The sequence below is a fragment of the Branchiostoma lanceolatum genome, chromosome 6, assembly GCF_035083965.1.
Source record: "Branchiostoma lanceolatum isolate klBraLanc5 chromosome 6, klBraLanc5.hap2, whole genome shotgun sequence".
Taxonomy (NCBI): domain Eukaryota; kingdom Metazoa; phylum Chordata; class Leptocardii; order Amphioxiformes; family Branchiostomatidae; genus Branchiostoma; species Branchiostoma lanceolatum.
Window position 1 is genome coordinate 22,864,764 of NC_089727.1, and position 25,746 is coordinate 22,890,509.

General features: G+C 40.4%; 1 protein-coding gene across 2 annotated transcripts in view; it reads left to right on the top strand.

Annotated features, from left to right (window-relative positions):
- The window catches only part of LOC136437063 (adenylate cyclase type 9-like), a 44,997-nt gene extending 20,923 nt beyond the window's left edge, over window positions 1-24,074 (top strand). Inside the window, exons 3-6 of one of the 2 annotated variants that reach the window (XM_066431514.1) lie at window positions 7,175-7,511; window positions 9,201-9,308; window positions 17,885-18,011; window positions 19,432-24,074. In XM_066431514.1, coding sequence (XP_066287611.1) covers window positions 7,175-7,511; window positions 9,201-9,308; window positions 17,885-18,011; window positions 19,432-21,177 — 2,318 coding nt within the window. In that variant the 3' untranslated portion in view covers window positions 21,178-24,074. The remainder of the gene's footprint in view (window positions 1-7,174; window positions 7,512-9,200; window positions 9,309-17,884; window positions 18,012-19,431) is intronic. The other variant, XM_066431515.1, reaches the window with a different exon arrangement.
- Window positions 24,075-25,746: the final 1,672 nt, after the last annotated feature.

A 25,746-nucleotide genomic window follows, 5' to 3' on the forward strand; every position in this document is an offset into this window, starting at 1 on the left:
CACCGCGGGAGGCGCGAAATGCACCCACAGGAAAATGTAAAAATCTTTAACCATTGAAATGCTATTTCCCGAATTTTAATAAACAAATTTTGCTGGTAAACAAAGTAAGTTTAATGACCCAGGGGCAAAGCCCCCGGAAGCTCTTGCATTTTTAGGCTATTGAGAAGGCTTCTTTTTCAGTTTTGAGGGTCATATTTATGATAATCATGGTAGTCAATCAACTTCTATTCTCCACAGGACCTTGACATACAATACTTAAGTTTAGGTGAAACCGTGAAAGACAACTAAAAACTAAGAAACAACAATATCAATAGTTTATTCAATGAGATTTCAACCTCGTTGGTTTATTTAGCTACTCAAAAATATCAATAGTCGATACCAGTTCTCAGTTTTTTGGCTGTGTCCGTCTTCTCTAAAGTCGAAGCGCTACAATATCATCGCTGTCAGAAGTTGTCTTCGATGCGAAATGAGAAGCGATATTCCTTGTATTCCCACGCTAAAACGCTGACATGTTTCCAGAAAAATCGCTGCCGAGGCGGTCGTCCCTCTGTTCTGCGTCAGATTGTAGCTACTACAGAAAACGTGGAACTGAAAGTTCAAGGAACGGAAAAATCACCAGTCGCCAGAAGTTCGCTGGTGACTGCCACACGTAGTTCCAACTCACGTGTTTTCCCAGGAAATTGCCGCTGATTGACAGTTGGCAGCCTTTGATGACAGTCGGCGAAGGCGCCAGAAAAGGGAAGGCCCTGGGAACAAGGAAAGTCGTGGGCAGCGCCACAAATTTGTAGCAGCCGAATCGTCCAATCATGGCGAAGCTTATCAATTTAGTTGAAACAGTATCTTCCTACTTTGGTAGAAATGAATTTTCTGTGCATCAATTCACTGTTCTGGATGAAAAAATGACATAACCTTGCTCCAGAAATTTGTCAGAAATACAGTTAGAAATTAATTCTATTCCCACACTGACAAAGAAAGGAATCTTTTACGTTAATAACAGCTTCTGTGCTGCTCAACTGCGGACTGTCAACTTCCAAATAAGGAGATTACCCGGAATCTGATACATTTAAGGCTATTCTAATAGTCCGGGACCCACCCCGCTGATCGTCACAGAGAGGTGTACTCGGCTACTGTTTACGTGTTGGTGCTATGCTGCCGGGTGGGAGGGGCTGCGAGATAAGATCGGAGTGGTAAGGCGGGGTGCTAATTTAGTATTTGGCACCTCCCTTAGAGCTGATAGCTGGATAGCTTCCTGTGAGACAGCTGAGGCGCGTGCTGGACGCGTGCTTCGGCATGTTTACTACGGTAGTTTTGTATTTTTTCGCCGCTACGCTGGGTGAAAAGACAGCATAGCGGGCTATTTACAGCGTCAGTTTGTCGGCCCACAGCATAATGTTTATGCACAACATTTCAACGGATTCGTAAAAAAAAGTCCATGACCCTCCCCCCCAACCCAGAATTTTTTTCCATGACCCTCCCCCCCACCTCGAAAATATTTTCCATGACCCTCCCCCCCAACGCAAAAACCCCTCCCCCCCGCTAAATATCGTATGGTCCCTTACTATACATTGATGATATCTGACCCTGAAATGATAAGGGTACACAACTCTACCTGACTTCCATGGATACTTTTCAGGGTACCATCTCTGCCAGTTAAGTATAGAACCACCCAACTACGGTAGTTTGGTAGGTTGGTTGGTTGTTCAAACCCTGGTAGATTCACATGTTTATGCAACAACTTTGACAAACACGCTGTACTCTTTGTGGTCTTGATGCATAAAAGCGTAGAATTCAATTAGTAGAGTCAATTGCAAGTCACAGAAAGGGTTTCAAATTAATGTTTGTAATAAGTTTGAACTATTTTGAATAAAGGAATATTTAAATCACAATAGTTCTAAACTGATGAAACAATTAAAAATGAAAGTTATAACATTACATGTTCGAACTTATTTGTATAGAGTCAATTCCAAGTCACCGTGAGGGTTTTAGAATGATATTTGTAATAAGCTTGAACTATTTAAGATAAATGAATATTTAATTTTAAGTAAGGATAGTTCTAAACGGTTCAAACAATTAAAAATGAAAGTTATAACATGTCTGAACTTATTTATATATGTTGGAAACATTTCGAACGTAACTGCACAAATATCTCTTTAATAAGAACAGTTTCAAATCATGTATGCAAATTTTTTCAATGTTCGAACAATTTGTAACAAAAGATCTTCACAATTGCCCCCAGAAACGAAGGTAAGTTCTCCTGTATGTTTGTGTCTATTTTCGGTGGCCGCGCTAGACCACCAGCGGCTTTGTTTTGACTGAGCGTCGCCTGCACGCGACGATGAACACTATTCGGCACTGCTAATATCCGGCATTTTCCCACTCCAAAACACTCCACATTAGACCCACGTTTTCGACGTTTTGGCTCTTGTATAGAATGACTGAATTTGCATTACGGGATGGAAATTTGCTTGTTTGGACAGAGAAAAATCACCCCGTCTGTCCCAAAAATCTGAACGACATGAAAATATAGTCAACCACCAAAATTAACATCATGGGATTCCAAATGCTCGCAATGGCCTGCGATATTTAAGATAGATAAGCATCCCGGCATGAAGATGTGTGTATTGGCAAAGCGGGATTTTCGATCGCGTAGTGCTGGTAATGCCTTGTGCTACTGAACGTGGGAGGGCGGGACCCAAAATGCCTGTCTCCAGTAAGAATTAGATTGTGGACCGTGTGTTTTGCCCCAAATCTGTCTACCAAATGCTGAATGTGGTCAGATTAACAGGGTTGGACAAGTATGGTTGCCTGGTTGCCCGGGGCAAGTGAAAGTGCTGTTCTGGCAAGTGGATGTTCTCCCCCACTTGCCTGACTGGGCAAGTGAGATTTTTTCAAGCAGTCTGTTTCAAAACAAACTATTTTCTAATGAAAAGTTCACAAAAACACCACACAACATTGTATCTTATCATTAAAAACTACATTTCTCTCAAAATATTCCAAAAGATTATGAATTCAACTAAAAACAGAACAATTTGGCTCATATAGTAGATGTTAACAAACACCCATGGCTATCTCTGTTGGTAGACCTGCTGGCACCAACCTGCTGGCAGCAAATCCTTTCCCGTGAGCATTGTCTCAATGTAGCATCTTCCCTTCTTTCATTGAATAGCAGCATTGTGGATATGATAGGAGAAGCAACAACAAAAATTGGCGTGGTTTAAGTTAAAGAAGACACGTTGTAACATCATGCTTCTTGTTCAAGTTTTTGTCATTTCCCGTATGTACGGTCATAACATCCACACAGCTTGGTCTTGTAGTTAAAACTTTGCTATAATTACATGCTTAAGGAGATGTTTTACTGAAAAATAACAGAATTCATAATTACTGCAACCAAAAATGCAAAGAAAAATGTCATTAAGATTTCGGGCAAGTGAAAACTTGGTTCGAGCATGTAGATTTTTTATGTACTTGCCCGATAGGGCAAGTGAATTTTTGAAAAGTTGTCCAACCCTGATTAATATGTGTCCCTCTCCGCTGCCTAGCTCTGTAACCAATAGGGACATGGGTGCCAAACAGCTACATTGTACTTCAGAGTGCTAAAGGTTGATTATATCTAATCTCCAAGCAGATCCACACCGGGCGCGAAAATCGTAGTATGTTAGCCAGAGAAGGTCCAGTCAGCCAGAGAGGGTCCAATAGCCCGGTAGGGATCTGCCCTTAGACGGACCTGAACAAGGTTATTAACACGCAATTGTTACCTAATCTCCCCGCAGTCAAACTGCGCTTAGAAAGAAGGTGTGAATTGTGCCGGCGTTCGAAGCCCCGGCGCCCGTCATGGGTCATATGCGCACTGTCTCACAGTTACCCGGCAGGTTTGAATTCCAGATAACAATGGAAGCAAGCAGGCACTGGTGGACGGAAAGAGTCCGCCGTAATTTCCGTGCTATCTGGGAGTTTGAAATTAGGGAGACTCAACTTGATGCCATTCTAGCATGCCTGGAGAGTAAAGATGTATTTGTTGGGATTGCGACGGGCAAGGGGAAATCCCTGTGCTACCAAATTGCATTCCGCTGTGTCTGCCGTGAAACAAAACTTGTTTCAATCGTGTCACCGTTGCGAGCGCTAATCAGCGACCAAGTAAGGACGTTATGTAGAGACTTCGATTCACCGGACGACGCCTTGGCTTCTGCCATAACTCGAGACATGACAAACGACAAGACTCGGGTTTTACTGAACTGAATATAGACGCGAGAATCTGACTCTCAAAAAGATACAAAGACACTGAAAGATGGCGGTGTTTCGGCGTGGTTTTGCACCGCATCCAAGCATGAAAGAATGGCCAAAACAGATTTCAAGTTGTGGTTAAAAAAAGACACACCAAGCATTCACATAAATAAAACGACATTTTAATCAATTATGGTTTAACATTAAGCTAGAAACTAATGGTGCAAATTTGTCTAACGGAAAAGTCTGTATGTCAATACCTTTGCTTTGAATTTGATGCGTTGTGATGCGGTGTGTTCCCGCACTATTGTATCTGAGGGGAAACACTCCTGCTGTGAAATGGCGCGGCCGGCCGGGTTCGTCCCAGATTCGATGTTGTAAAACGATAATCCCTGCCAATTTTCATGTTGGAGTTAAGCAGGCACGAGGAGGAGTAGAGCCACCTTTCTCAAAAGGTTGTCCCTCCTCGTGCCGGTTAATAACCTTGTTCAGGTCCATCTAAGGGCAGATCCCTACCGGGCTATTGGACCCTCTCTGGCTGACTGGACCTTCTCTGGCTAGCATACTACGATTTTCGCGCCCGGTGTGGATCTGCTTGGAGATTAGATTATATCTGTATGATATTATATGTCGTTTTGATATATTTAGCTACAATATTTTAGAAGACTGTAACGTCAGCACAATTCAGTCTTGATAAGGACTGCAAGGTTGATTGAACATTTAAGTTAGAAAGTTAGGGATTTTAAGTGCTATAGCCACATACTAGAAGGGTCTAATGATGTTGGCTTCACACATGCCTGAAGTTATCAGGGGACTCCCGCTAAGGTATAGTACAAATACTTTGGGACTGTGGTGGCAGATTTTTCACACTTTGAGATAAAAGTGTATGAGAACCATAGAAGTTCTTTTTACCTGGGAGAAAAAAGCTGTCACAGGAAATATTAGGAAAATTAGAGTTTGTAATGTGGGCTTTACTGGAGCCAGCTGGTTTTATTTGTATGGGAAAGTAGGTAGGAAATGGGGGCAGGCTGAATTTCAATGGAGGGTACTATTGCCCAAGTGTGCTTGGAAACAGTCAAGCAGGTGGGCTATACACAACATGAAGCTTGGAAAATAAAGAATGTGTATGTACTATGACTAGGGGTGGGTACTGGTACCGTGTACTGGTACAAAACCGGTATTTTTAGGTGAGTTTATGACTAAAGACTGTCCTGGGTGCTGAACTGATTATTTAGCTGAAAGGCTGATTTATTTCAACACAGTATACTCGAGCTCCTTTATGTAACATAACTTTTTAATACCAGCTGAAAGTTTGCGACTAACAGTTTCTTCCGAAATGTGTGCCAACTTGCTAAACACAAATTTCATGGGTAATAAACACACAAAAGCAATAAAACATATACTTTCCATAATGCTTCCAAACAGTCATATAACCACTAGCACCTGGACCAGCAAGTTTATGAGAATTCTGACAATTTCAGAATCATATATTACTGTATAAGAAACAAGAAAGCTTAAAATAAAAAGCTGGCCGGGACGCATTTGGAAGAAAGGTGATTAGAAGAAGAAAAAAACGAAAAAAGAAGAACACACTAGCAAAAACAAAATATTTCCTCCTTATATAAAAGAAAAAGAAAAGAAAAAAGGTTCCCGATCCCGGTCTCAAACGGCACACCCCATGTCATCCTTAAGGCGAAATCAAATCCCTGCGAACTTGAATGCATTCATAGTGATAAGGCAGTGGACAGGTAGAGACCAATCTTTATTGAGTACAGCATGCTGTCTGCCAAAGCGTAATGCCGCCTTTGGTAGGCGTGCATCCCTTAATGGTTCCGACACGCCCTGTGACCCGCCCGGTACCTCCCATATGATTCCTATCAATGTGATTGTCAATGGAGACCGCCTTCTTTTGTTACTCAAAACAGTTTTAAACATATTGGCGGTATTGCGCCTTTACACCGGCAGGTATCGGCTCATTTGTACAGCGTTTGCGGATTTTTAGCGGACCTTTTTAGTCAACTTGTCGAAGATTTTTGGAAAATGTTGGTGCTTCAGTTATCCGGCATTTGTGACAAATATGCGCGTTGCAGATATGCGGAGTCACTAACAATGCAGTGAATGGGAACCGGTTTGGGATTTGGGGTTTTGGTGCAATTAAATGGAATGTGCGTTAATCCGGGATGCAATTAAGTGGCTTCTCCTGTACTATTTTTTCCAACTTAGGCCACGTTGATTTGATTATAGTAATTTATCCTGTATTGACAACATCCACTGCCGTCCCCAAAATTGATGCGAGCATGTGGATAAAAAAGTTTGGCAAAAAAAGAAACTCACCTTCATGTTGAAATCCACGTGGTCAGGAAGGATGAACAAAACTAAATACATGCACAGATTATAGTATACCGAATTCAGTCCAACCTACCTAGGCGACCACCTCCTCAACGCGACCACCTGGCCATGGCCTCCTCAACGCAACCACCTGGCCATGGCGACCCCTTTTTCTCGGTCCCGGAAATTTTTCCCGTAGGCACAAGCATTTTTTTGTTAAAGTTAAAGTTGTTTTGTGAACCTCAGGTGGTGGCCTGACTTGTCTGCATTACGGGGACACATTTCACGGCCTGACCTGGTATCTCGTGACTGAACTATGATTTCTCGTATACACCAATCAAATTGATCATTTCGGCGCGTAACACATACTTAATGAGCGCCATGTTGTTATGTTAATGACTTTCAATAAACTCAGCTGAACCATTGTTTTACCATTAGAATTGTCATAATACTGAGCCCATTTTCTGTTATCTTGTCAAATTGTAAATTGTCAATATTTTTAATGTAAATTGTCATGGATTGGTTTACAAACTGCAGTTTGCAGGTGAGTAGTTCTAGCCCTGGTGTCTGTTACAAGGACAAAGTTCACTAAAATGACCTTCATTTATTCAAAATTTTGTCTCAGGTATGAAGACATATCTTATTGTGAACTTGGAGCAACCGCCCCCGCCACGGCCATTGTCATGGAGAGGAAAACTGATCCCTATGAACTCCAACTTGGAGCTAGACATGTCTGTGCTGTCGGACAGCTGTAACAGCTTACTGGACTCGAATAAAAATGATCAGACACTGTCGCCGGAGGAGGGAGGGGAGGAGAAAGGGGAAAAGAAGGAAGACAAGAAGGAGACGAGTCACAAGGCTCTGTGTAACCAGCCAAGCGCCACCAGCCTGCCTGAACCTGCACTTATGAGGCCTGACAGCTGTAACGAGGATAATTTGGGTCTACCACTACCAAGTAGCAGGTCAGATATTGGCATTTTTTTTTAATCACACCTCAGGGGCGGAGCCTTTCATTAGCAACTGTTGTCCTTTTTTTTGTTGAATACTACAGGATATGCTAATTGCTATGAAAAAACGTAGCAAGAACTGGTATTATTATCATGGTCAAGGTAGTTATGTATGAAATGGAAAAAACTAACGGGGATGCCCTGAATTTAGACGTTTTTCAGGCACTCGGACTCATGATGCTCCATCGCTACTTGCTAGAAAATGGCTACTTGTAGGTTTTGATAAGTGAAATTTGGACAAATTAATATGAAGAACATATTTGAGCAAGAAATGCATTCGCACTGTTGGTGAACTTTTGGTGCTCTGCATTTCAAATGGTAAACGCTGAATACTTTTCGCACCTTCAATTTAATGTCGCGGTATATACATGTAGGCTATCCTAACCTGAGATGTATTGATATTTTTGCTGTCTTCAGAAATCGGTGATGAAAGTAAGTGAACAGAAAAAAGAATTGGATTCTGGAATATTTTATCATATTGGTATATTTTAGTTTCCAGATCTTCTGTCAAGAAAATTGTGCTTTTGTGGACTTCTTTTCATTCCGTGAGGAGGGCTCTATCTTGCCCCGTCTAGCTCGCTTTGCGGCAGGAAACTTGCAGCTATGTAGTGATGAATGTGGGTTGAATTTGTTGATGGTCAAGACGTTGATGAATGTCAAAATTGCCAGAGATTTAATCATATTTTTTGACTGAAAATCTACCCTGTCACATTGGAGGGGGCTTGGTAACCTGGGAACATTGGCTGACTCCTAAAAATTGGGGCAGGGCCCACCTGTGATTCAAGAGAGCGCCAACCATATAATTACATGTGTGCGTTACTGTTTTTGCCGATCAATGCTGAAATGCGAAATGCAGTGTTGTTTTTCTTAGGTTGTATTTGTAATTAACAAGCACTCAGAGGCCCAAATTTTGTGTTTTATAAAGCTCTCATGTGTATTGCCGCCACCATTATCCTTGTTAGAATACTATTTTTGGACTAAAAATGAATATGTATATTATTGATGCGAATTACAACTGTGTGCATGGATTAGGATTATTTACCTTTCTAATCAACAAAGTCGGTGGCATCAAGCACGGTACCTGTGCATAATAAGATTATAAAATCTGTCTGAAGTTAAGGCACATTTGAAGTAAGGGCATCCCCCTTAGATACCATTAGAAAATGTCCAACTAAAATGAAATGTACATTGAGATGTCGATGTTACGGTTTGAAATGTTTGTACATGTATACAATATAGTAAATAGTAGTAATATAGTTTTCTTTGTAAATTAGTTTATGCATTTGCATTATTGCCACTTTCCAATAATTTCATACAAAAATATTATCCAGACTGAATGATGAAAAGTCCTTATATTGCATGCACAGTTAAACCCCTCCATAAAAAAACTATAAATAACTTTCTGATTGTTTTTATCTCATGAATGTAGCTAAGGTTCTTTAAAAAGTAACAGACTTTTGCAAGCACCCTCATTTCTAGAGACACTCATGTAACACTGCTGATTATCAAAAGACACAAAACTCCAGAACAAATTTTAGAGTCAAGGAGTTGTCAGCTGCTTGCTTGACATTCAAGGTTTTGGGGTCCCTGAGATCCTGATATTAACACCACAATCATATGCATGAACTCAACGTGCCATTACAGGAATGGTGCAAGCCTGCATGGGGAAGACACAATGTGCGTTGCAGCCACATGTCACACAGAAGACGAGCAGATCTGGCTGCCTTTACTCGATCACAGAAATTTCACTCAGTATGTGTACCACCCAAATTGTTGAGTGTGTAGGTCCACTAATCTAACACAAACAGTCTTGACTCTTGTGGTCTGTTTCTTTCCTTCGTTTTCACTCCAAGTGATTCCTTGCAAAGATCCTCTTGCTGTGATCGTACTGATAGACTGTGATTTGTTAGATGGGTTGCCTGCTGTAATGTGTGTTGTTATCCTCTGTATTTTTACATGTATGTGGTGGTGAACCTTATTTAGACCTGCTGTCCAGTTACTGTACATAGTGTCAAGAAAGAAAGTTGAAAACAGTTAGCCAAGATAAAACCTCCTTGACATACATAACTGAAAATTCAAGATGGCTTCAGAGACCTGGTTCAGGTGAGCTGCCCAAACTGATGATGGTGACGATCACAAAATTCTGCACAGGGGATGATCATAATGTACATGTATGTCTCTTGGTAGGGCAGTCAGGAAACATTGTTTTACCTGCCTTAACCCCCTTTTTATTATGTTTTGTTTACCCTGTGTTACCCTCTTTTCTTTTTGACTCCTAGATCCTCTGTCAGTACTGTAATTGTTTGATTTTCCACTATTCTTCATCTTTGGACACAAATTTTACTATATTTCCCTTTAGGCCACATGATATGATTATATGGATGACATCCACTCAGAATTGATGCGAGCATTTGAAAAACGTTGGGCCAAATAAAATTTGCCTTCAGTATGAAATCTAAGTGGCCAGGAATGTTTTAAAAATGACTGAACTTGCAAAACATGGTACTCTCACCTCTCAAATAGAAGTACATGTACCCCCTAGAATAGAAGTACCCCCCCCCCCCGGATAAATCTTCAAAATCTAATCTAAGTACCCCCTGAAATAAAAGTACCCCCCGGAAAATTTCAAAATTGACAGTTGAGGTAAGCTGTGTCCATACAACCGTCCAAGGGAAATAAGATAATAAGCAGGTAGGTTATATCTATTCAATTATGCCTCAGGACCATACCTATTATGTATAGAAATATTGAACATAAAAAAACTGTACATAGCTGTGAATTGTTCAAATCATGATCTCCCTCGACACCTCGCAAAATATAATAATAATTTTTAAAAATTGGGCATAGGTTCCCTGCTATGATCCCTAACCGGGGGCCAACGGTGCTTTCAAATTCAACAAGTGAAAATGTATGCATGATACATGTATTTTCTACTGAACACAGTACTGAACAGAGCCTGACTGTAAAAGTAGCTCAACGTCTCAGACCGCACATACTAAGAAGTTACTGATTGCATGTTGACAATAGAAACCGCTAAATTTGGAAAATCTTACGGTAATATCTATATATAAGATATAAACCCTCCTAAAATATAGATGGAATTCTGTGTCTATCGTTGCCCCAAAATATGATATTTTCCATGAGTTTACGGTATCATTTTAAAGATCATTATACGCACTAAGCAATATCCTGCTAGTTTTACTGTCACCACGCCTGGTGGTGCCGCCATGTTTCGAGGGCGAAACATGCCTGTTGTTTACCAACAAATTTCTGCCGTTCTGAGATTTTGCGGCCTCAAAACACATATCACAAGGGAAGTAAAGTTACAATTGCTGTTTTTACGTGTAATATGTCTTCCGTGAACGAATTATTCTTCCGCCGCGCTGCCGATAGTGGTCATCGAATTCATCCCTGTGTACTCTACTACTCGTCACGTCTCGTCACGTTTTTTGATCAGCGTGCTTTGGTTTACGACGTAAACAGGGACTGTCAAAGTTATTTGTATGAAAATTGTATTTTAAAATGTCAGTGTGGCGTCTTATTTTCCCCCAATAGCAACGTTAACTTTGTAACGTCATAGCGAGATCGACCCATATGTTATGAGTGCCGTAAGGATTTGACAAATGCCGGGTCAAAGCGGCGAGGAAATCAACGTTGCTAGGCCGAAAAATAGCGAATTACTATCAAAAATACCAGGGAAACATGGGCAGAAAAACCTAAACTTTCGATTTTAGAGCAATCCCTGGTTAGCGTCTAAAATAAGAATGTACCGGGCGGACTTTGAGGCGAAAAAAAATAAACGTACATGTACCGGTACGTTTATTTGAGAGGTGAGAGTACACCAAAGAATTTATTTTTTATTTTTGTTCCTTCACATTACTCGAAATACATTTTGTGCAAGGAGTAATTAATAAGTCTATGACAAAATCAGAATGTTTTACGATACAAAAGGAGGCATTGTATGGCACTAGTAATTATAACTGTTTTCTGATTTTCTTTTTGGCGACGCGAGCCGAATTATTACTCTATTTTGTGCAGATTGGAAGAATTCTAGGAATTGTACAGGAATGTGAAAGTCCATGGGACGATAACTCAAGAATGCCTGGATGTATTGTCTTCATATTTTGTAGGTGGGTAGGTCTGTGGGAGACCTTGTAATGATTGGATTTTGGGCCCCCTAGCGACTTTCTATGGTACTGCAGGGGAACTTTCACTTTTCAAATCTCGTCTTCTGAACATGCTATAGTCATGATGTTTAAGTGGTGAATAGCTCTTTGTTAGGAAAATATGTCCTGTAGATTTGGACCCCTTGCGGCTTTTTTTGGAACTGCAGGAGCTGATTTTGACTCAAACTTTGAAAGAGAATAACGCAAGAAGGGGATGACGGATCATCATAATTTTTTGTGTGTAGATAGCTCAAGTGATGATTTACATAATCATATGCCAATAATGCAAATCAATATCTGATGAGGACAGTTAATATATCAGCTGCATTTTATTATAGGACTCTCAAACACATGACATATGTAACTGAGAAAGAGATAAATATCAATAGATTTCAATTATGCAAATTGATACTTGATTTGCATAATTAATAACAAATTTTAAATACTATGAATCCATAGTGGCAAATGATGGGGATTTCATTTTTGCACCATTTGGAAGTTAAGTAAATGTGGCCACTATTAGGCACAAATTTTGCATAGAGGGCCTCATTTACATGATTTATGAGGAAATGGTACGATATCTCTTTTTGTGAAAACAAGATTTTCATACATTGGACAACTTGTGTTATTTTGGTAAAGAAGGTGATCGACTGATATGATTTATGCGAGGTCCTTACTTGCATGTCGGCTAAAAACGAAAACGTTAACAGAGACCACCGTCGCCATGGCAACATCTTTTTATGTTGCTAATCTTGTTTCATTTTACGACATATACATGACATATTTCCTCATTTCGTGGCTACTTTGTACGACTTACAATATGGTCGCAACCTTTTTTTCTGGAAATGGAAAAAAATTGATGCATGCGTGGGTTCCATCCATATAATCAAGTCAGGGTGGCCTTATTGAAAAATTTTTGCATTGAGATTTTTCCTTTTCAAGATAATTTGAAACAACAACTTTAGGGCCTTTCTTAATTAAGTTTTACTGATTGACTCCCAGCAAAGTTGTCATCAAATGTCCTAGAAACAAACTTTGACCCTGAGTTTCCCCAAATATTCTCCATTGCCTGCTTATGTAGTCCCAGGGTCTCCTAAAGACTCATGATCTAAGGTCTGTTAATCTGCATACGGTGATGACTAATTACCCTTGCCAAAAAGGTTATGTTTTGGGTGCCATTTGTCTGTGTGTATGTGTCTGTGGACAGTATAACTTGTTACGTAATACCTGGGCCGCAATATCCTTCGATGTGGGTGTTCAGACCAGTCCATATAGATTACGGTACGGCCTGGGCTTCCCCAGTTTGATTCAAACAATTGAAGTGCAGCGGTTGCGCCCCTGTCAAAAATCCGAATACCGGATTCGGAAGCTTAAATCGATGTTGTTACAGCCTTTTACAAAAAAGGACACAAAACTCTCTAAACTTCTGGCACATTTCGTATTGCAATATGTATTTATTGGGGTGGGCATGACATAGATGAAATACAACACAGTGCATTCCACATCACCCTTGGTCCCTGCCCACCTAAAATTCCGTAGTAAATGATGGTATTTTCATACTTGCAGCATAAGGAAGCTAGATAAAGGTGAACACAGTATTGGACTCACTCACTCTTTCCCATAGCTTAACAGTATTGGACAAGTTTTGACAAATTTACTGCACCTACAGGGCAAGTACATGGTGACCGTCATTTCCACTGGCCTAACCCAACATGGCATGAAATTTTTATACATGTATTACATTTCTTTGTGTTTTTTGCATAAAGGAAATCATTTTCATCTTCCTTAAGAACTTATGCATTCATAGTGTACAGGTAGAGACCAATTTTTATTGAGTATACAAGTAGAGCGATAAGTCTCTTTGAAGTCTCGACCGGCAAAGAGAGTACTCTGGAGTTCTCTTTTGAGTAAGCATTGTTCTCCGAAGTTCTATCTCAGCTCTCTCATAAGTCTCTTTTGGGGGTGAATTTTCTCCCATGGTTTTCTATTGTTCGAAAGTTCTCTTTCCAAATCATCTGTGAAAACTCGCGCCGTTACGAGAAACACACCCACTCATTAGCCCTGTGCCAGCACGCGTCTGAAATGGCCCACTCATTTTCGCCGTGCTGTCAAAGATCCGCCAGTTACATTTGCATCAACTGTAAGGACACGCTAGTATAGTAGTATGCTGTAGGTCATGTGCATGTTTTATTTTTGACCAAGGGTGATTATAAATGATCTGATTGTCAGCTTGTTTAGACCATTGTACATATATTTTGAACGTGGTTACTAATATTTAGGCTCTATATTTAGGCCGCTGTTACGAGCATTATCCAACCGCTGTTACGAGCGTAATCCCCAACAAATGGCAACATGACGCCACGCCATAAAGATGTGTCAATGTGTGTGGACCTCTTCTAGATCTCTTTCTGGACAACCATTGATTAAAAAGTCTCTTTCGCTTCTCTTTTTTGTCCTTATGAAATTAACATTATCTCTTGTATCAATTACACTATGTAGATGTACGTACAGCATGCTGTCTGCCAAATCGTAATGCCGCCTTTGGTGGTCTTTGGCAGGCGTGTCAGCACCATAAAAGACGCACCGCCCGTGATCCGCCCAGGACCTCCCATACGATCGCTATCAACGTGATTGTGAATTGAGACCACCGTCTGTTGTTAGTCGAAACAATTGTAAACATATCGGCGGTATTGTGCCTCTACGCAGGCAGTTATTGGCTCATTTGTACCACATTTGCCGATTTTAGCGCACCTTTTTATTTAACTTGTGGCCGATGTTTGAACAGATTTGGTGCAGTTATCTGGCATTGATGACAATGCGCCGTGCAGATATGCGGAGTCACTAGATAATGCAGTGAATGGGAACCGGTTTGGGATTTTATGATTCAGTGCAATTAAATGGAGTGTGCGTCAATCCTTTGTGTAATTCCAGAAAGTGGATTCTACTGGATATAATTTCCTTGGCAAAATGTAACTATATCTATACTCTCTCTCTATATATATATACTCTCTCTATATATATACATTGTACTCTCTCTCTCTCTATATATATATACTCTCTCTCTCTCTCTCTCTATATATATATATATATATATATGATATAATATATATATATATATATATATATATATATATATATATATATATATATATATATACATTTTGACATGAGAAACATTGCAACTGCAGAATATCACTAAACGATAAAAGTGGTGACCAGATAGTTTATTACAATCTAATACCAAAGCAAAGGTGAAAATTTTCTTCACAGTCCATCCAAAATTGCAACTTTCTCACAAAAAGCAGGTTGCAGAATTATTAAACCCCCCATGAGGGTCTGTCGTTAGTACTTTGTGCAGCATCCTTATTTATCTAAAAGCTGCAGCAATGACCTGACGTGAACGATAGCTTGTGTGTGTGTGTGTGTCTCAATCGCCATCTCTACTGTGACATCTATCTATCGACACAGAGAGAGACACATGACATATGTAACTGAGAAAGACATGGACATAGATAGATATCAATTATGTACATTTATATCTACTTTGCATAATTAATGACAAAATACCATAGATCCATCTGGAGACTTTGATGCACAATCAAGAACCTTCCAGGTTCATTCTCTGACCAAACCTTTATGGATGTGTGCTAGGTGTCATTGTCTTATATATGTGTGTGTGTGTTTGTGTGTGTGTGTGTGTGTGTGTGTGTATGTGTGTGTCTCAATCGCAATCCCTACTGTGACATCTATCTATCGACAGAGAGAGACGCATGACATATGTAACTGAGAAAGACATGGACATACAGTCAAACCTGCCCAAGGCGACCACCCGGCGGACTGAGCAAAAACGGTCGCGATGGACAGGTGGTCGCCATGAAGAGGATTCCAATCATAACATGTTTCCAGGTCGAGGTTTTCAAATACAGTACTGTACGTAAATGGATGGAAAAGTGTGTGAATTTAGACAGCATGACCCCCACTAGGTTCAATTCTCATTACATCGTGTACAAATTTTCGTCATAATTTTGACTACAAAACAATGGTTGCCTCGATGATCTCGCAGCGCCGTACACACACACACACACACACATCATCGAAGTTTTACGGCCTAAGACAAATCCCTAGAAAACACCTGCTGGCCCCAGTCTTTTTGGGGCGCCGACCGCTGGATAAAAGGGGCAAAAAGTTTTCGATCTGACAACTTAAGGATCCTATCAAAAGATGAAAACGGAACGGTGTGATTTCGTCGCGCCGCGCCGCCAAGCTCTGTGCGACCGGCATCGAAAGGTATCAGTCAGTGCAGCAGAACGCACAGCGTCCAATAAAGGTTTGTGAGATTCATGGAAATAAAAGGAAAATTAGAATATTAATTTTCATCAGTAACTAGAGTATTCGTAAATGTTCATACACAAAAGCATCGTGTTTTAGAAAGGTCAGCGGTACGCCAAATCCGGGCCACGCCAAATCCAAGATGCCGTCGGGACAACATTTCTCGCCAGATGTTTTGCCCGTCGCGAAGTAATTTTTTGGCGGAATTTAGTAAGACACAGATACATTTTTGTTGAAAATACAAGAAATAGATAGTAATTTCTATGAACTCTGACTTTTTGACGCCATGCACTACGTACTCGTTATGAAAATTGAGTTTAAACCGAACTACATGTAAGTTTGCGGTAAACTATAAGATTACGGCGATAGGTACAACAACATCACAAACATTTGTCTTTACAATGTTTATAGGGGGAACGTTTTATTAAAACGCTTCATGGAGGAATCGATGCTATAACATTGCTATTCCATATATTTTTGTCCTTATTTTTGTCCTTCAAAGTCTTGAAAACATTTCCGTGAAATCCGACAGCAAAATGATCCGATGTCACCACACGCTTGAAAATTAGGCGGCCGCCATGGGCAGGGATTGTGCTCTGTGCGGTCCCAATTCGTGACGGTCGCGGTCGCGTTGGACGGGTGGTCGCCTTGGGCAGGCAGCTTAATGCTTGTGCCTATGGGGAAAATTTTCGGGACCGAGAAAAAGCGGTCGCCATGGCCAGGTGGTCGCGCTGAAAAGGTGGTCGCCTAGGCAGGTTTGACTGTAGATAGATATCTATTATGTACATTGATACCTACTTTGCATAATTAATGACAAAATACCATAAATCAATTGTGGTACATTATGGGGATTTCATTCTTGCAACATTTGGAAGTAAATAGGGCCATTATTACACATAAATCTTGCATTTGAGGGTCTCATTTACATCATTTATAAGGAAATGGTACAATATCTTTCAAAGACTTTCATACATTGGACAACTTGTGTTATTTCGGTACAGAAGGTCATCAACTGATTTATGCAAGTGATGTCCTTATTTGCACGTGTGCTAAAAAACGAAAACATTACACATAACACGAGACCACCATCGCCATGGCAACGTCTTTTCATGTTGCCAATCTTGTTCGTCAAGTTTTCGTATATTCATCTCGTATTCACTCATTTGTGCTATACACACATTATAGACTCTGAGGTCGTTTAAGAGGGTCAGAAGATCTATATACCTAGTGTATAAAACGCTTCAGCCATGATTCACTGATTCAGATATGCAAATATCTGTGTCCACCTCCATGTTAGTGTCCCTATGGTGTCACTTAAAAGCTCGATATTTCTGAATGATGTTGTGTTTAAACAAACATCATATTTGACGATATTTGATGCAAAGAGTGACAGTGTCCTAGTGTTAGTAGACATGGATGCAAACTTGCCAGAAGTGCCTCTTGTCTGGAAAAGCCTGTACCAAAATATACTGGCATTGAAGGGAGTACAAAACTGGCCACATAATACTTAGCACTTGTAAAAATGTCGTGTTTATATGGTACAGCCATCAGGTTTTGAATATAATTATGATCTTGATACATAAGTCCAACAAAAATGATTTTGAAGAGTCAGAATGGTCATATCAAGCTTGTTTATTTTTTCTCACTACCTTTAATTTCCAAACATCATTTTTGATAATTCTGCCTGTTCGCAAGAAGTTTTGTGTTGTACTCAGCCTACTTCGTCAACCACAGTCCTAAATGGTCAAAAGTAATATCATCAGGACTGAGGTAAATTTTGCTGTTGGATTTTGTGTAGAAAATGTTCTAACATTTCCCATATTTGTTCTCCAGGGACAGCATCCACTCCCTACCAGGCACTGGTTCCTATGGAAACAGGCTGTACCCACCAGGCATGGGCAGTGGCAGCAGGAAGTCCAGTCTCCGCACACAGATGGTTACTAACCGGATAGAACAACAGGTAAGGCTGGATCTGGTGTTTGACATGTACATAGACCCAGTGGCTACACAAAATTGTTTCTATAATTGCCATGGCCTTGATACGCTGATTTGGTTATTATATGGATGGCATTGGCACACCAGAACTCTTCTGAGTGTGCGAATAAAAAATAGCTGGACCCCCAAAAAAGTTGCTTTCATTATGAAATCTAAGAGGCCAGGAATGTTGAAACAAATGACTGAACATACAGAGCATGGTATACTAAACAATAAATTCTTAATTTTTGTTCTTTCATGCCTTGTTCTTTGACTTGGGAAGACTATACTCAGGTCTTAAAGTACATTTTCAGCTTACTTGTTACAAATGGCAAAAGATCACTTGCACCAAAACATTTTTTTCTGCTGTACACAAGCCTGACATTTTTTTTAAATGGACGCAAACAGTGTGTACAATATAATCAAGTCAGTGTGGCATTACTGTAAGAGACTTCAAGAAAAATTGAATTTCGTCACAAAGGGAACAGTTGTCTAAGGAAAAGGAAAACTTAAGGGGGGAAACATTTACAGACACTAGGGATATGTTTATATGGATATATGAATATGATAACTGTAGTAATAATTCATTGATGTAGGTTAGACATCCAGGTAATAAGATTACACCAAATAGCAGTTACTCAGTCAAGCAACTGGATATGATTTTGGAAACAGACGTTTTAAGTAGCATCCACTACAGTAACTTTTCGTCAGTGACACTGAGCAAGATTTGTTGAACAGCCAGTTTTTAACCATAAACTATGAACTGAAATGCAAGTACTGTTTAGATTGTCCAATAGGAAAACAAACAACAGTCCGTAAGACGCAATTCTCCGTGAAGTATTTATAATATGTACATTTTGGCTAAGGTGTTTTGTTATTTTCCTTTGCTATTGTAAGATAAATGCATGAAATGGGTCTTGATGTAAGGTGCGAAGTCACAGACCCTGATTTGACAGGGAAAAAAGGCATACTATCCACAAATAGTTATTATCAACATCACCAAATGTCAGATCTGATATCATATTCAAATAATATTCATATGGTTAAAAAAATCAGATTTAGAATTCTTTTACGACCAGCTATCAATATTCAGTACTACAACAGATCTTTCTTAATTCATTACGGTAGTGAGAAAACAATGGAAAGTCAAAAAGCCAATTAGCCAGGGAGGAAACCTTGATAATATTGTAGCGCTTTCCACTGTATCTTTTTCATTGCAAGCTTATCAGGTTGACATGAACAATATCACAAGCAGAGGTTCTCTTTAACTTCCTTTCTTTAGTTATGTTTTTATGATCATAGTACTATTGTCAACCTGTAGAAATAAATAGAATATATCTATCAGGTTGTAAATTGGTGAGAATTGTTGAATCAGAAGGTGGGAACATCCTTGCTTTGTTTGATAGATGATGGGGAAGTCGCCATCCCAGGAGAACGGTCAGCCATCCAGCGGCATTAGTGACCAGCACTTCAGCTCCAGCCAGCAGTCTGTAGCTTCAATGGTGGCCGAGCGCCAGAGGGAGAGCAGCTGTGCACTCTTCATCGACCAGGTCATCACGCCGCTCAACCAGACATTGACACAGTTTCACCAAATCCGAGAGCGGACGGACAAGAACCTCATCGAGAACATCCGGAGTGATCCGTACATGTCAGACTACTTCTTTAAACCACCCATCAACATGTTCTCTCTCAGCTTCCTGGACCCGGAGTTGGAAATGCGATTCCGCGATCATTACACCACTGAGATGGAAGACGAAGGTAATAATCCAAATACAGTTCAGACTTGTGCCCTCCCACGGTTTAACATGTTCTTGGATGTTGTGGTTTCATTTGTCGTATTCACCATGATTTCCATCGGCTGCTTCCTGTTGTTCCATCCTCCCAATGTCCCGTGGATTGTGGTGTTCATCTTGACAGCCATTCTTGAAGTGGTGACTCTTGTGGCATATACACGAGAGGCCTTCTACACATGTTACCTGTCAGACTGCTCCCAACAGATGTCGCAGTTCTTCTCGTGGTGGGTTTCACGGCAGCTATATGGAGCCATCCTCATCAGTCTTCCCGTTGCAGCAGTCTACTGCAACATGGTCTGCAAGCTCCAGTCTGGTCTGCAGTACTATCTCATGTCTGTGGCCCTCCTGCACTACACCAACTTTACCCAGCTGAGCTCCTGGATGAAAACAGCTCTGGTTCTCATTGTGGGGATAATCTTGATCATTCTTGTCAACGTCAACACTGACATCTGTGTGGACGGACTGAACAACCTCATCCCCACCATAATGGCCAACACCACAGTACCCCACTCCCCCACAACGGTAACAGACTTCTTTCAATACGAGATAATCATTGATGTGGGGTTGTTGATTATCCTTATCATCTTCTTGAACCGTGAGTTTGAAGTCAGCAACAAGTTGACCTACCACGGTAAAATTGGTGCAGACACCGACAGAAAACGAAGCCAGATAGAAAAGGAGCAAGCTGATTGGCTGCTGGGGAACATCCTGCCCACCCATGTGGCCGACACCCTGAAGGTGACCCAGAAGTACTCCCAGAACCATTCCTCTGTCGCCGTTATCTTCGCCACCATCGTCAACTTCAACGACTTCTATGAGGAAAGCTTTGAAGGTGGGAAGGAATGTATCCGTGTCTTAAATGAAATCTTCAGTGACTTTGATGACCTCTTGGAGAAGGAAGAATACGCCATGCACATTGAGAAGATCAAGACAATTGGCAGTACCTTCATGGCTGCATCCGGACTCAGTCCCGAGAGTCAGAAGGACCGCGAGAATCCTGACAAACACCTCATCGTTCTGATGGACTTTGCTCTGGACATGCAGAAGGTCATCAATAAGTTCAATGAGGATATGCTTGGCTTCCATTTCATCCTGAGGATAGGCTACAACCACGGACTGCTGACTGCCGGAGTCATTGGCACAACCAAGCTGCTCTACGACATTTGGGGCCTCACTGTCAATGTTGCCAGTCGCATGGACAGCACGGGAATTAACGGGCGAATCCAGGTCAGTGAGCAGTCTGCTAAGGTCATGCAGAAGTACTATGAGTTTGAACCCAGGCATGATGTCTCCGTGAAGGGTATCGGCAACATGATGACATACCTGCTGGTGAAGAAACTTGGCAACATCCAATACTGAGAGAACGACACAACCAGCCTCAGGTCATTGGTGGAGTCAGACGGTAGTAGATCATATGTAGAAGTGCCTTTTACATTGGAGAATATATGTAATTATTATGTTTCCCATAGTTGGGAGATTGATTCACTGCTGCAGGTACCATACATTTGTGATTGTGGTTTTCTTGTCTACTCATATGGTATGGATGGTGAAATACAAAAAAAGGCTGGACCCTGCAGTTTTAATATGTGTTGACAATCATGTGTAAGATGATCTGCCAAAATCGTCATGTAAGCTACATGTACATGTCTACCTTACATCTGCATATAATTAACTGCAAAACACTGTATGAGATAGTACATTAAGGCAACTGAAGGATTCTGTGTTTTCGGTTAGCATAGTGTTTTGAATATTCCATAGGTTTTGGGGTATAGGAGATTCTTTTTTACACAACCAGGTAATCTCACCTGCTAACATTTCGGTGTCTGTCAGACACCTTCTTCAGAGCTTCTGACTGGAGTACTGCTTCTCACCGCTATAAATAGCCGATGTAGGTGGCGCTTTTGCGGTGAGAACACTCAGCCACGTTTGGGACAGTGTTCTCACCGCAAAAGCGCCACCTGATGAAATTATTCTCAGATTACATAGGTTTTGTTTTACCAAATGTCCAACCACAGATACTATTATGTGGGTAATACCTAGCAGCTGATACAGCACTCTCTATGAATGGCTGTCTGTGCTTGGACAGTTACAGAGGAGGGGGACGCACAAAGTCATCTTTAGTGTAATGCACCATACATCTTTATGTTGTAATCTGAAGACAGTTTCAAACTCAAAGTGAAAGTTTGAAGGGAAAGTAGTTAATTCTGCCCACTCTCCGTTGGCATACATTTATATGCCAGTACTCGGCAAAGTAAATTAATTGTTTGGTTGTCTGCAAATAGCAACAGAATAATCTATATCACATCAAGTGTAACTACAGTAACTCATACATTTTGTACATAACTACAGTAGCTCCAGCCATCGCATGTCTGATTTCGACCATGGCACACCCCAAATCGTTTGTCGTTCTAGTCTGTTACAAATCATAGACCTACATTGATCCCAGTAAAGATTTTTAACGCCTTGGAACATGCTGGACATGTTTGTAATATAATCTAGAAGGGTTTCGACGCAAACTTGGAAGTCTTTCTCAGCATCTTTTTGCTTTCATATCAGATTGATTATCAGTCTTTTTTTTTCTATGCTTAGCACCATGCCTTAGCTTAGCAGCTGATCCGTATCTATATAGAAGGGTGCTGGCGAGGGACACTAAGGTGGCGATTAATACAAGTCTTAGTCTCTGTCTTGGTATGATACTATGCCATGCTGTGTTACTTAAAGTCTTTCAAAACTCTGATTTGTGGATGATAGTGTGGAAGAGCCCAATTTTGACTTTTCAACTTTACTTGAAAGAAGCTGTTAGAAAAATCTATGGACATGTTTGTGGCTTTGTTAGATCTAGATGTAGATATCAAAGTTGGAGAAAGACAGATCTTGACACCCTTTTACCATTTTGAGCCTTTGCAAAATACACTAAACCTCTAATCTATTATTCAGATCAGTTCAATAATGCCCTCAGGTCCCCTTAATAGACCTACCTTTGCTTTAGCAATTAGCAGTTAAACCAATGATAGCATGGCAATTATTGGTTCGACCAATGAGATGAGTGCATGACCATCAAATATTTGCATTTTATGTCTTTATTTTGCAATTCTACATTTACAGGTGGGCAGGGCTATGTAATCGGTCCTTCCAACCAAGTTAGAAAGCACATCTGACTTAAATCTGATGATATACACGTATGTATCGTCCCACTAAAAGACGACATTGCCCACTCTTTGGCAACACCTCAGGTTTGGACATCAGAACAGGTGCATGTATGTTTGGAGTCTGTAACAGTTGGTGATACTGTAGATTCCAGGCTAGGCAGGGTACGTATATCTGTGACAGTTTTTCCACTGTTTTGGCTGCATGAATGCTCAGGAAGAAAACGAAATGAAAAAGAAAAAAGCTTGGGCACTCAAAGGGAGGGAGCTTGTAACGCATTGCCAAGTACTACAAAGTCCGCTAGTGCAGAGTTCTGTTGCCTTTGTACTTGTGTGTGATACTAAGTAATTTGAAAGTGACAAGGGAAGTAAAAGAATAGCATTTTAATATCTAATTATCAAAACCCTTAAGCTGCCAGTCTTTTAAGCTGCCAGGTTTTTTAGCCAAGTAAAAATCAAAATGTTTGAAAGGGTTAAAGATCTTGCAGCTGTTATTCATGCAGTCAACACAGTGGGAAACCTGTCACAGATATACGTACCCTGTTTTACACGTGCATCGGTTGCTTGTCAAAAACCGGACCCTGATGGCCACTAAGAAGGTAATGCTACATGTATGCAACGCAACCGGCTTCCGTATTGACGGAAAACATAACGCTCTCACCGCAACTACATCTATCCCCTCCTTAAACAACCCTACTCTGTGGATATAGCCTTCAACAAAGAAGGCATAGCATTTTTCTTTGGTTCGTTCTGAAAGGGTTTCAAAGCCAAAAAAGCTCAACAGAGGTCAGTCCCCATTATTGTCAGCCAAGTGGAGGGGGCGGATTTTTCAAGTTATACATTTTTCCACTTTCGGTACAGAACTCGGAAATTGTAAAAGTGATACTACATGTATGCATGACACTTTCTAAATTTTTGGATGGCGACAATCGGTTCAAAAGTTGTGCTATTTGACAGACTTTTAATACAAAATGTATTGTATTGTATAGCATAGGTAGTATATATACGGACACTACACAAAAAAAGCTCTGTACTTCTACTTTTATTGCATGTTGACAAAATATCAAATGTGGTAACAGAAATAAAAGGAGGGACAAATTTGCAACAAAAATTTAAAAAAAATCAAAATCATGTATGGTACTAAAGCACATGGTATACCAGCACTACACATACCGTATACGGACTCTATACACCCGGGTGATTTATGGCATTATTTCATGTATTTACAAGCATAGTCCAAAGTGGCTACTGTCATAAGACCACCATCTGCAGATGTTTCAGAACATTGAGTTTATTGGCATCCATAGCTTTTATGCTCCAATTGATAAACCATTTTGTACTGGTGTACAGACACTACACAATTTCTCAGAAAAATATGACAGGCCCATAAGCCATCAGCCGCATCAACCCCAAGTACAAGCAAGATAAATACACTTATTTTGTGTTACATATGAAAATTATACTATGTATGGCGAGTAATATACTTATTTGCATTGATAATTGCACTAGGAAAGACATATGTCGCAATTATCATCTAGTTTTCAGCAAATCATATTAGATTGAGCAACTTTTAACAAAATGCTGCCTTCTTGATTTTATTTTTGTGGTCACAATTTGCGTTTTCAAAGTGGAACAGCATAACCTAGATTTTATGCCAATTTCTGGCATTAAATTGGTCATGTATTTTGAACATTTACCTACCAAAAAACTTAAGGATATAATTGTATTGGTATAAAATGTTTGATAAATATGAACAGAATGTGATAACTGAAAAGTAAGAATGCTATAACAACGCGTCGATGCAGGATGCCATTGACACACCCTGATCTTGAAATAGCTCAAAGATAATTCTCAGCAAAATAATTATAACCAGTCTTCTCACCATGGAGAAGGGTCACCCTTGTCGGAAAATGTGGTCGTTTTACAGTTCAACAACGCAAAACTGGAAAGTATCAGAACACTGGTATTTTCAGCATCATGTTGTAATGATATATACATTGTACAAGCACAAGGATATTATTTAACTGAACAAAGAAGTAACGTTGGGTAACAAATTCGCGGGGTACTTAAATTCGCGATTTTTTGAAACGGTGTATTTTAGGGATATGTGCTAGATGTAAAATAACGCCAGCAATGCAAACCGAATAGACTAACGTATTCAGAACACTGGCTGAAAAGCTTCGATAACCATGCATTAGAAGTTGGCGACATCAAAAACTCTCCGTCCCTTATTGACAGAGTCTGGGGGCTTCGTGGGAGAATCAGACTGCACGGTTGTTTGCTGGTTTATAAGACAAATGTCACAACATCTCCTTCCTGCTAAACACAATTATTTACAAGACAACTTATTACACTCTCTTTTGCTAACCTGCAACTGGATTCTAAGTGTGATCAATCATCAAAACGCCTCTTTGTTGCTACAACCTACGGCACGTGTATTTTCCCACCACCATATTATTACCCAGAATCCTGTTGTCAAGCAGACGACAAAGGTTTGCAAGGAACACTTTTTTGTCTAAATGTTGCGTGTGATAGTGAACTGAAGACGATATTTTCCTCAAAGTTTGCTCCTAACACAACAAGGAACACATGGACATAGTAGTATAACCATTACTACGGCATCCAGCTAACTTTCCATGAATAATGTACACGTTGCCATGACGGTGGGGATCGACTTTGAGTGACGTTCTACCGACTCAACAAACGGGATGTTAACGAAGGCCTGATGTGTGCGGTACGGCCGTTTTTTCATGTATTTTTTTTACTTGGACACGTCTATATC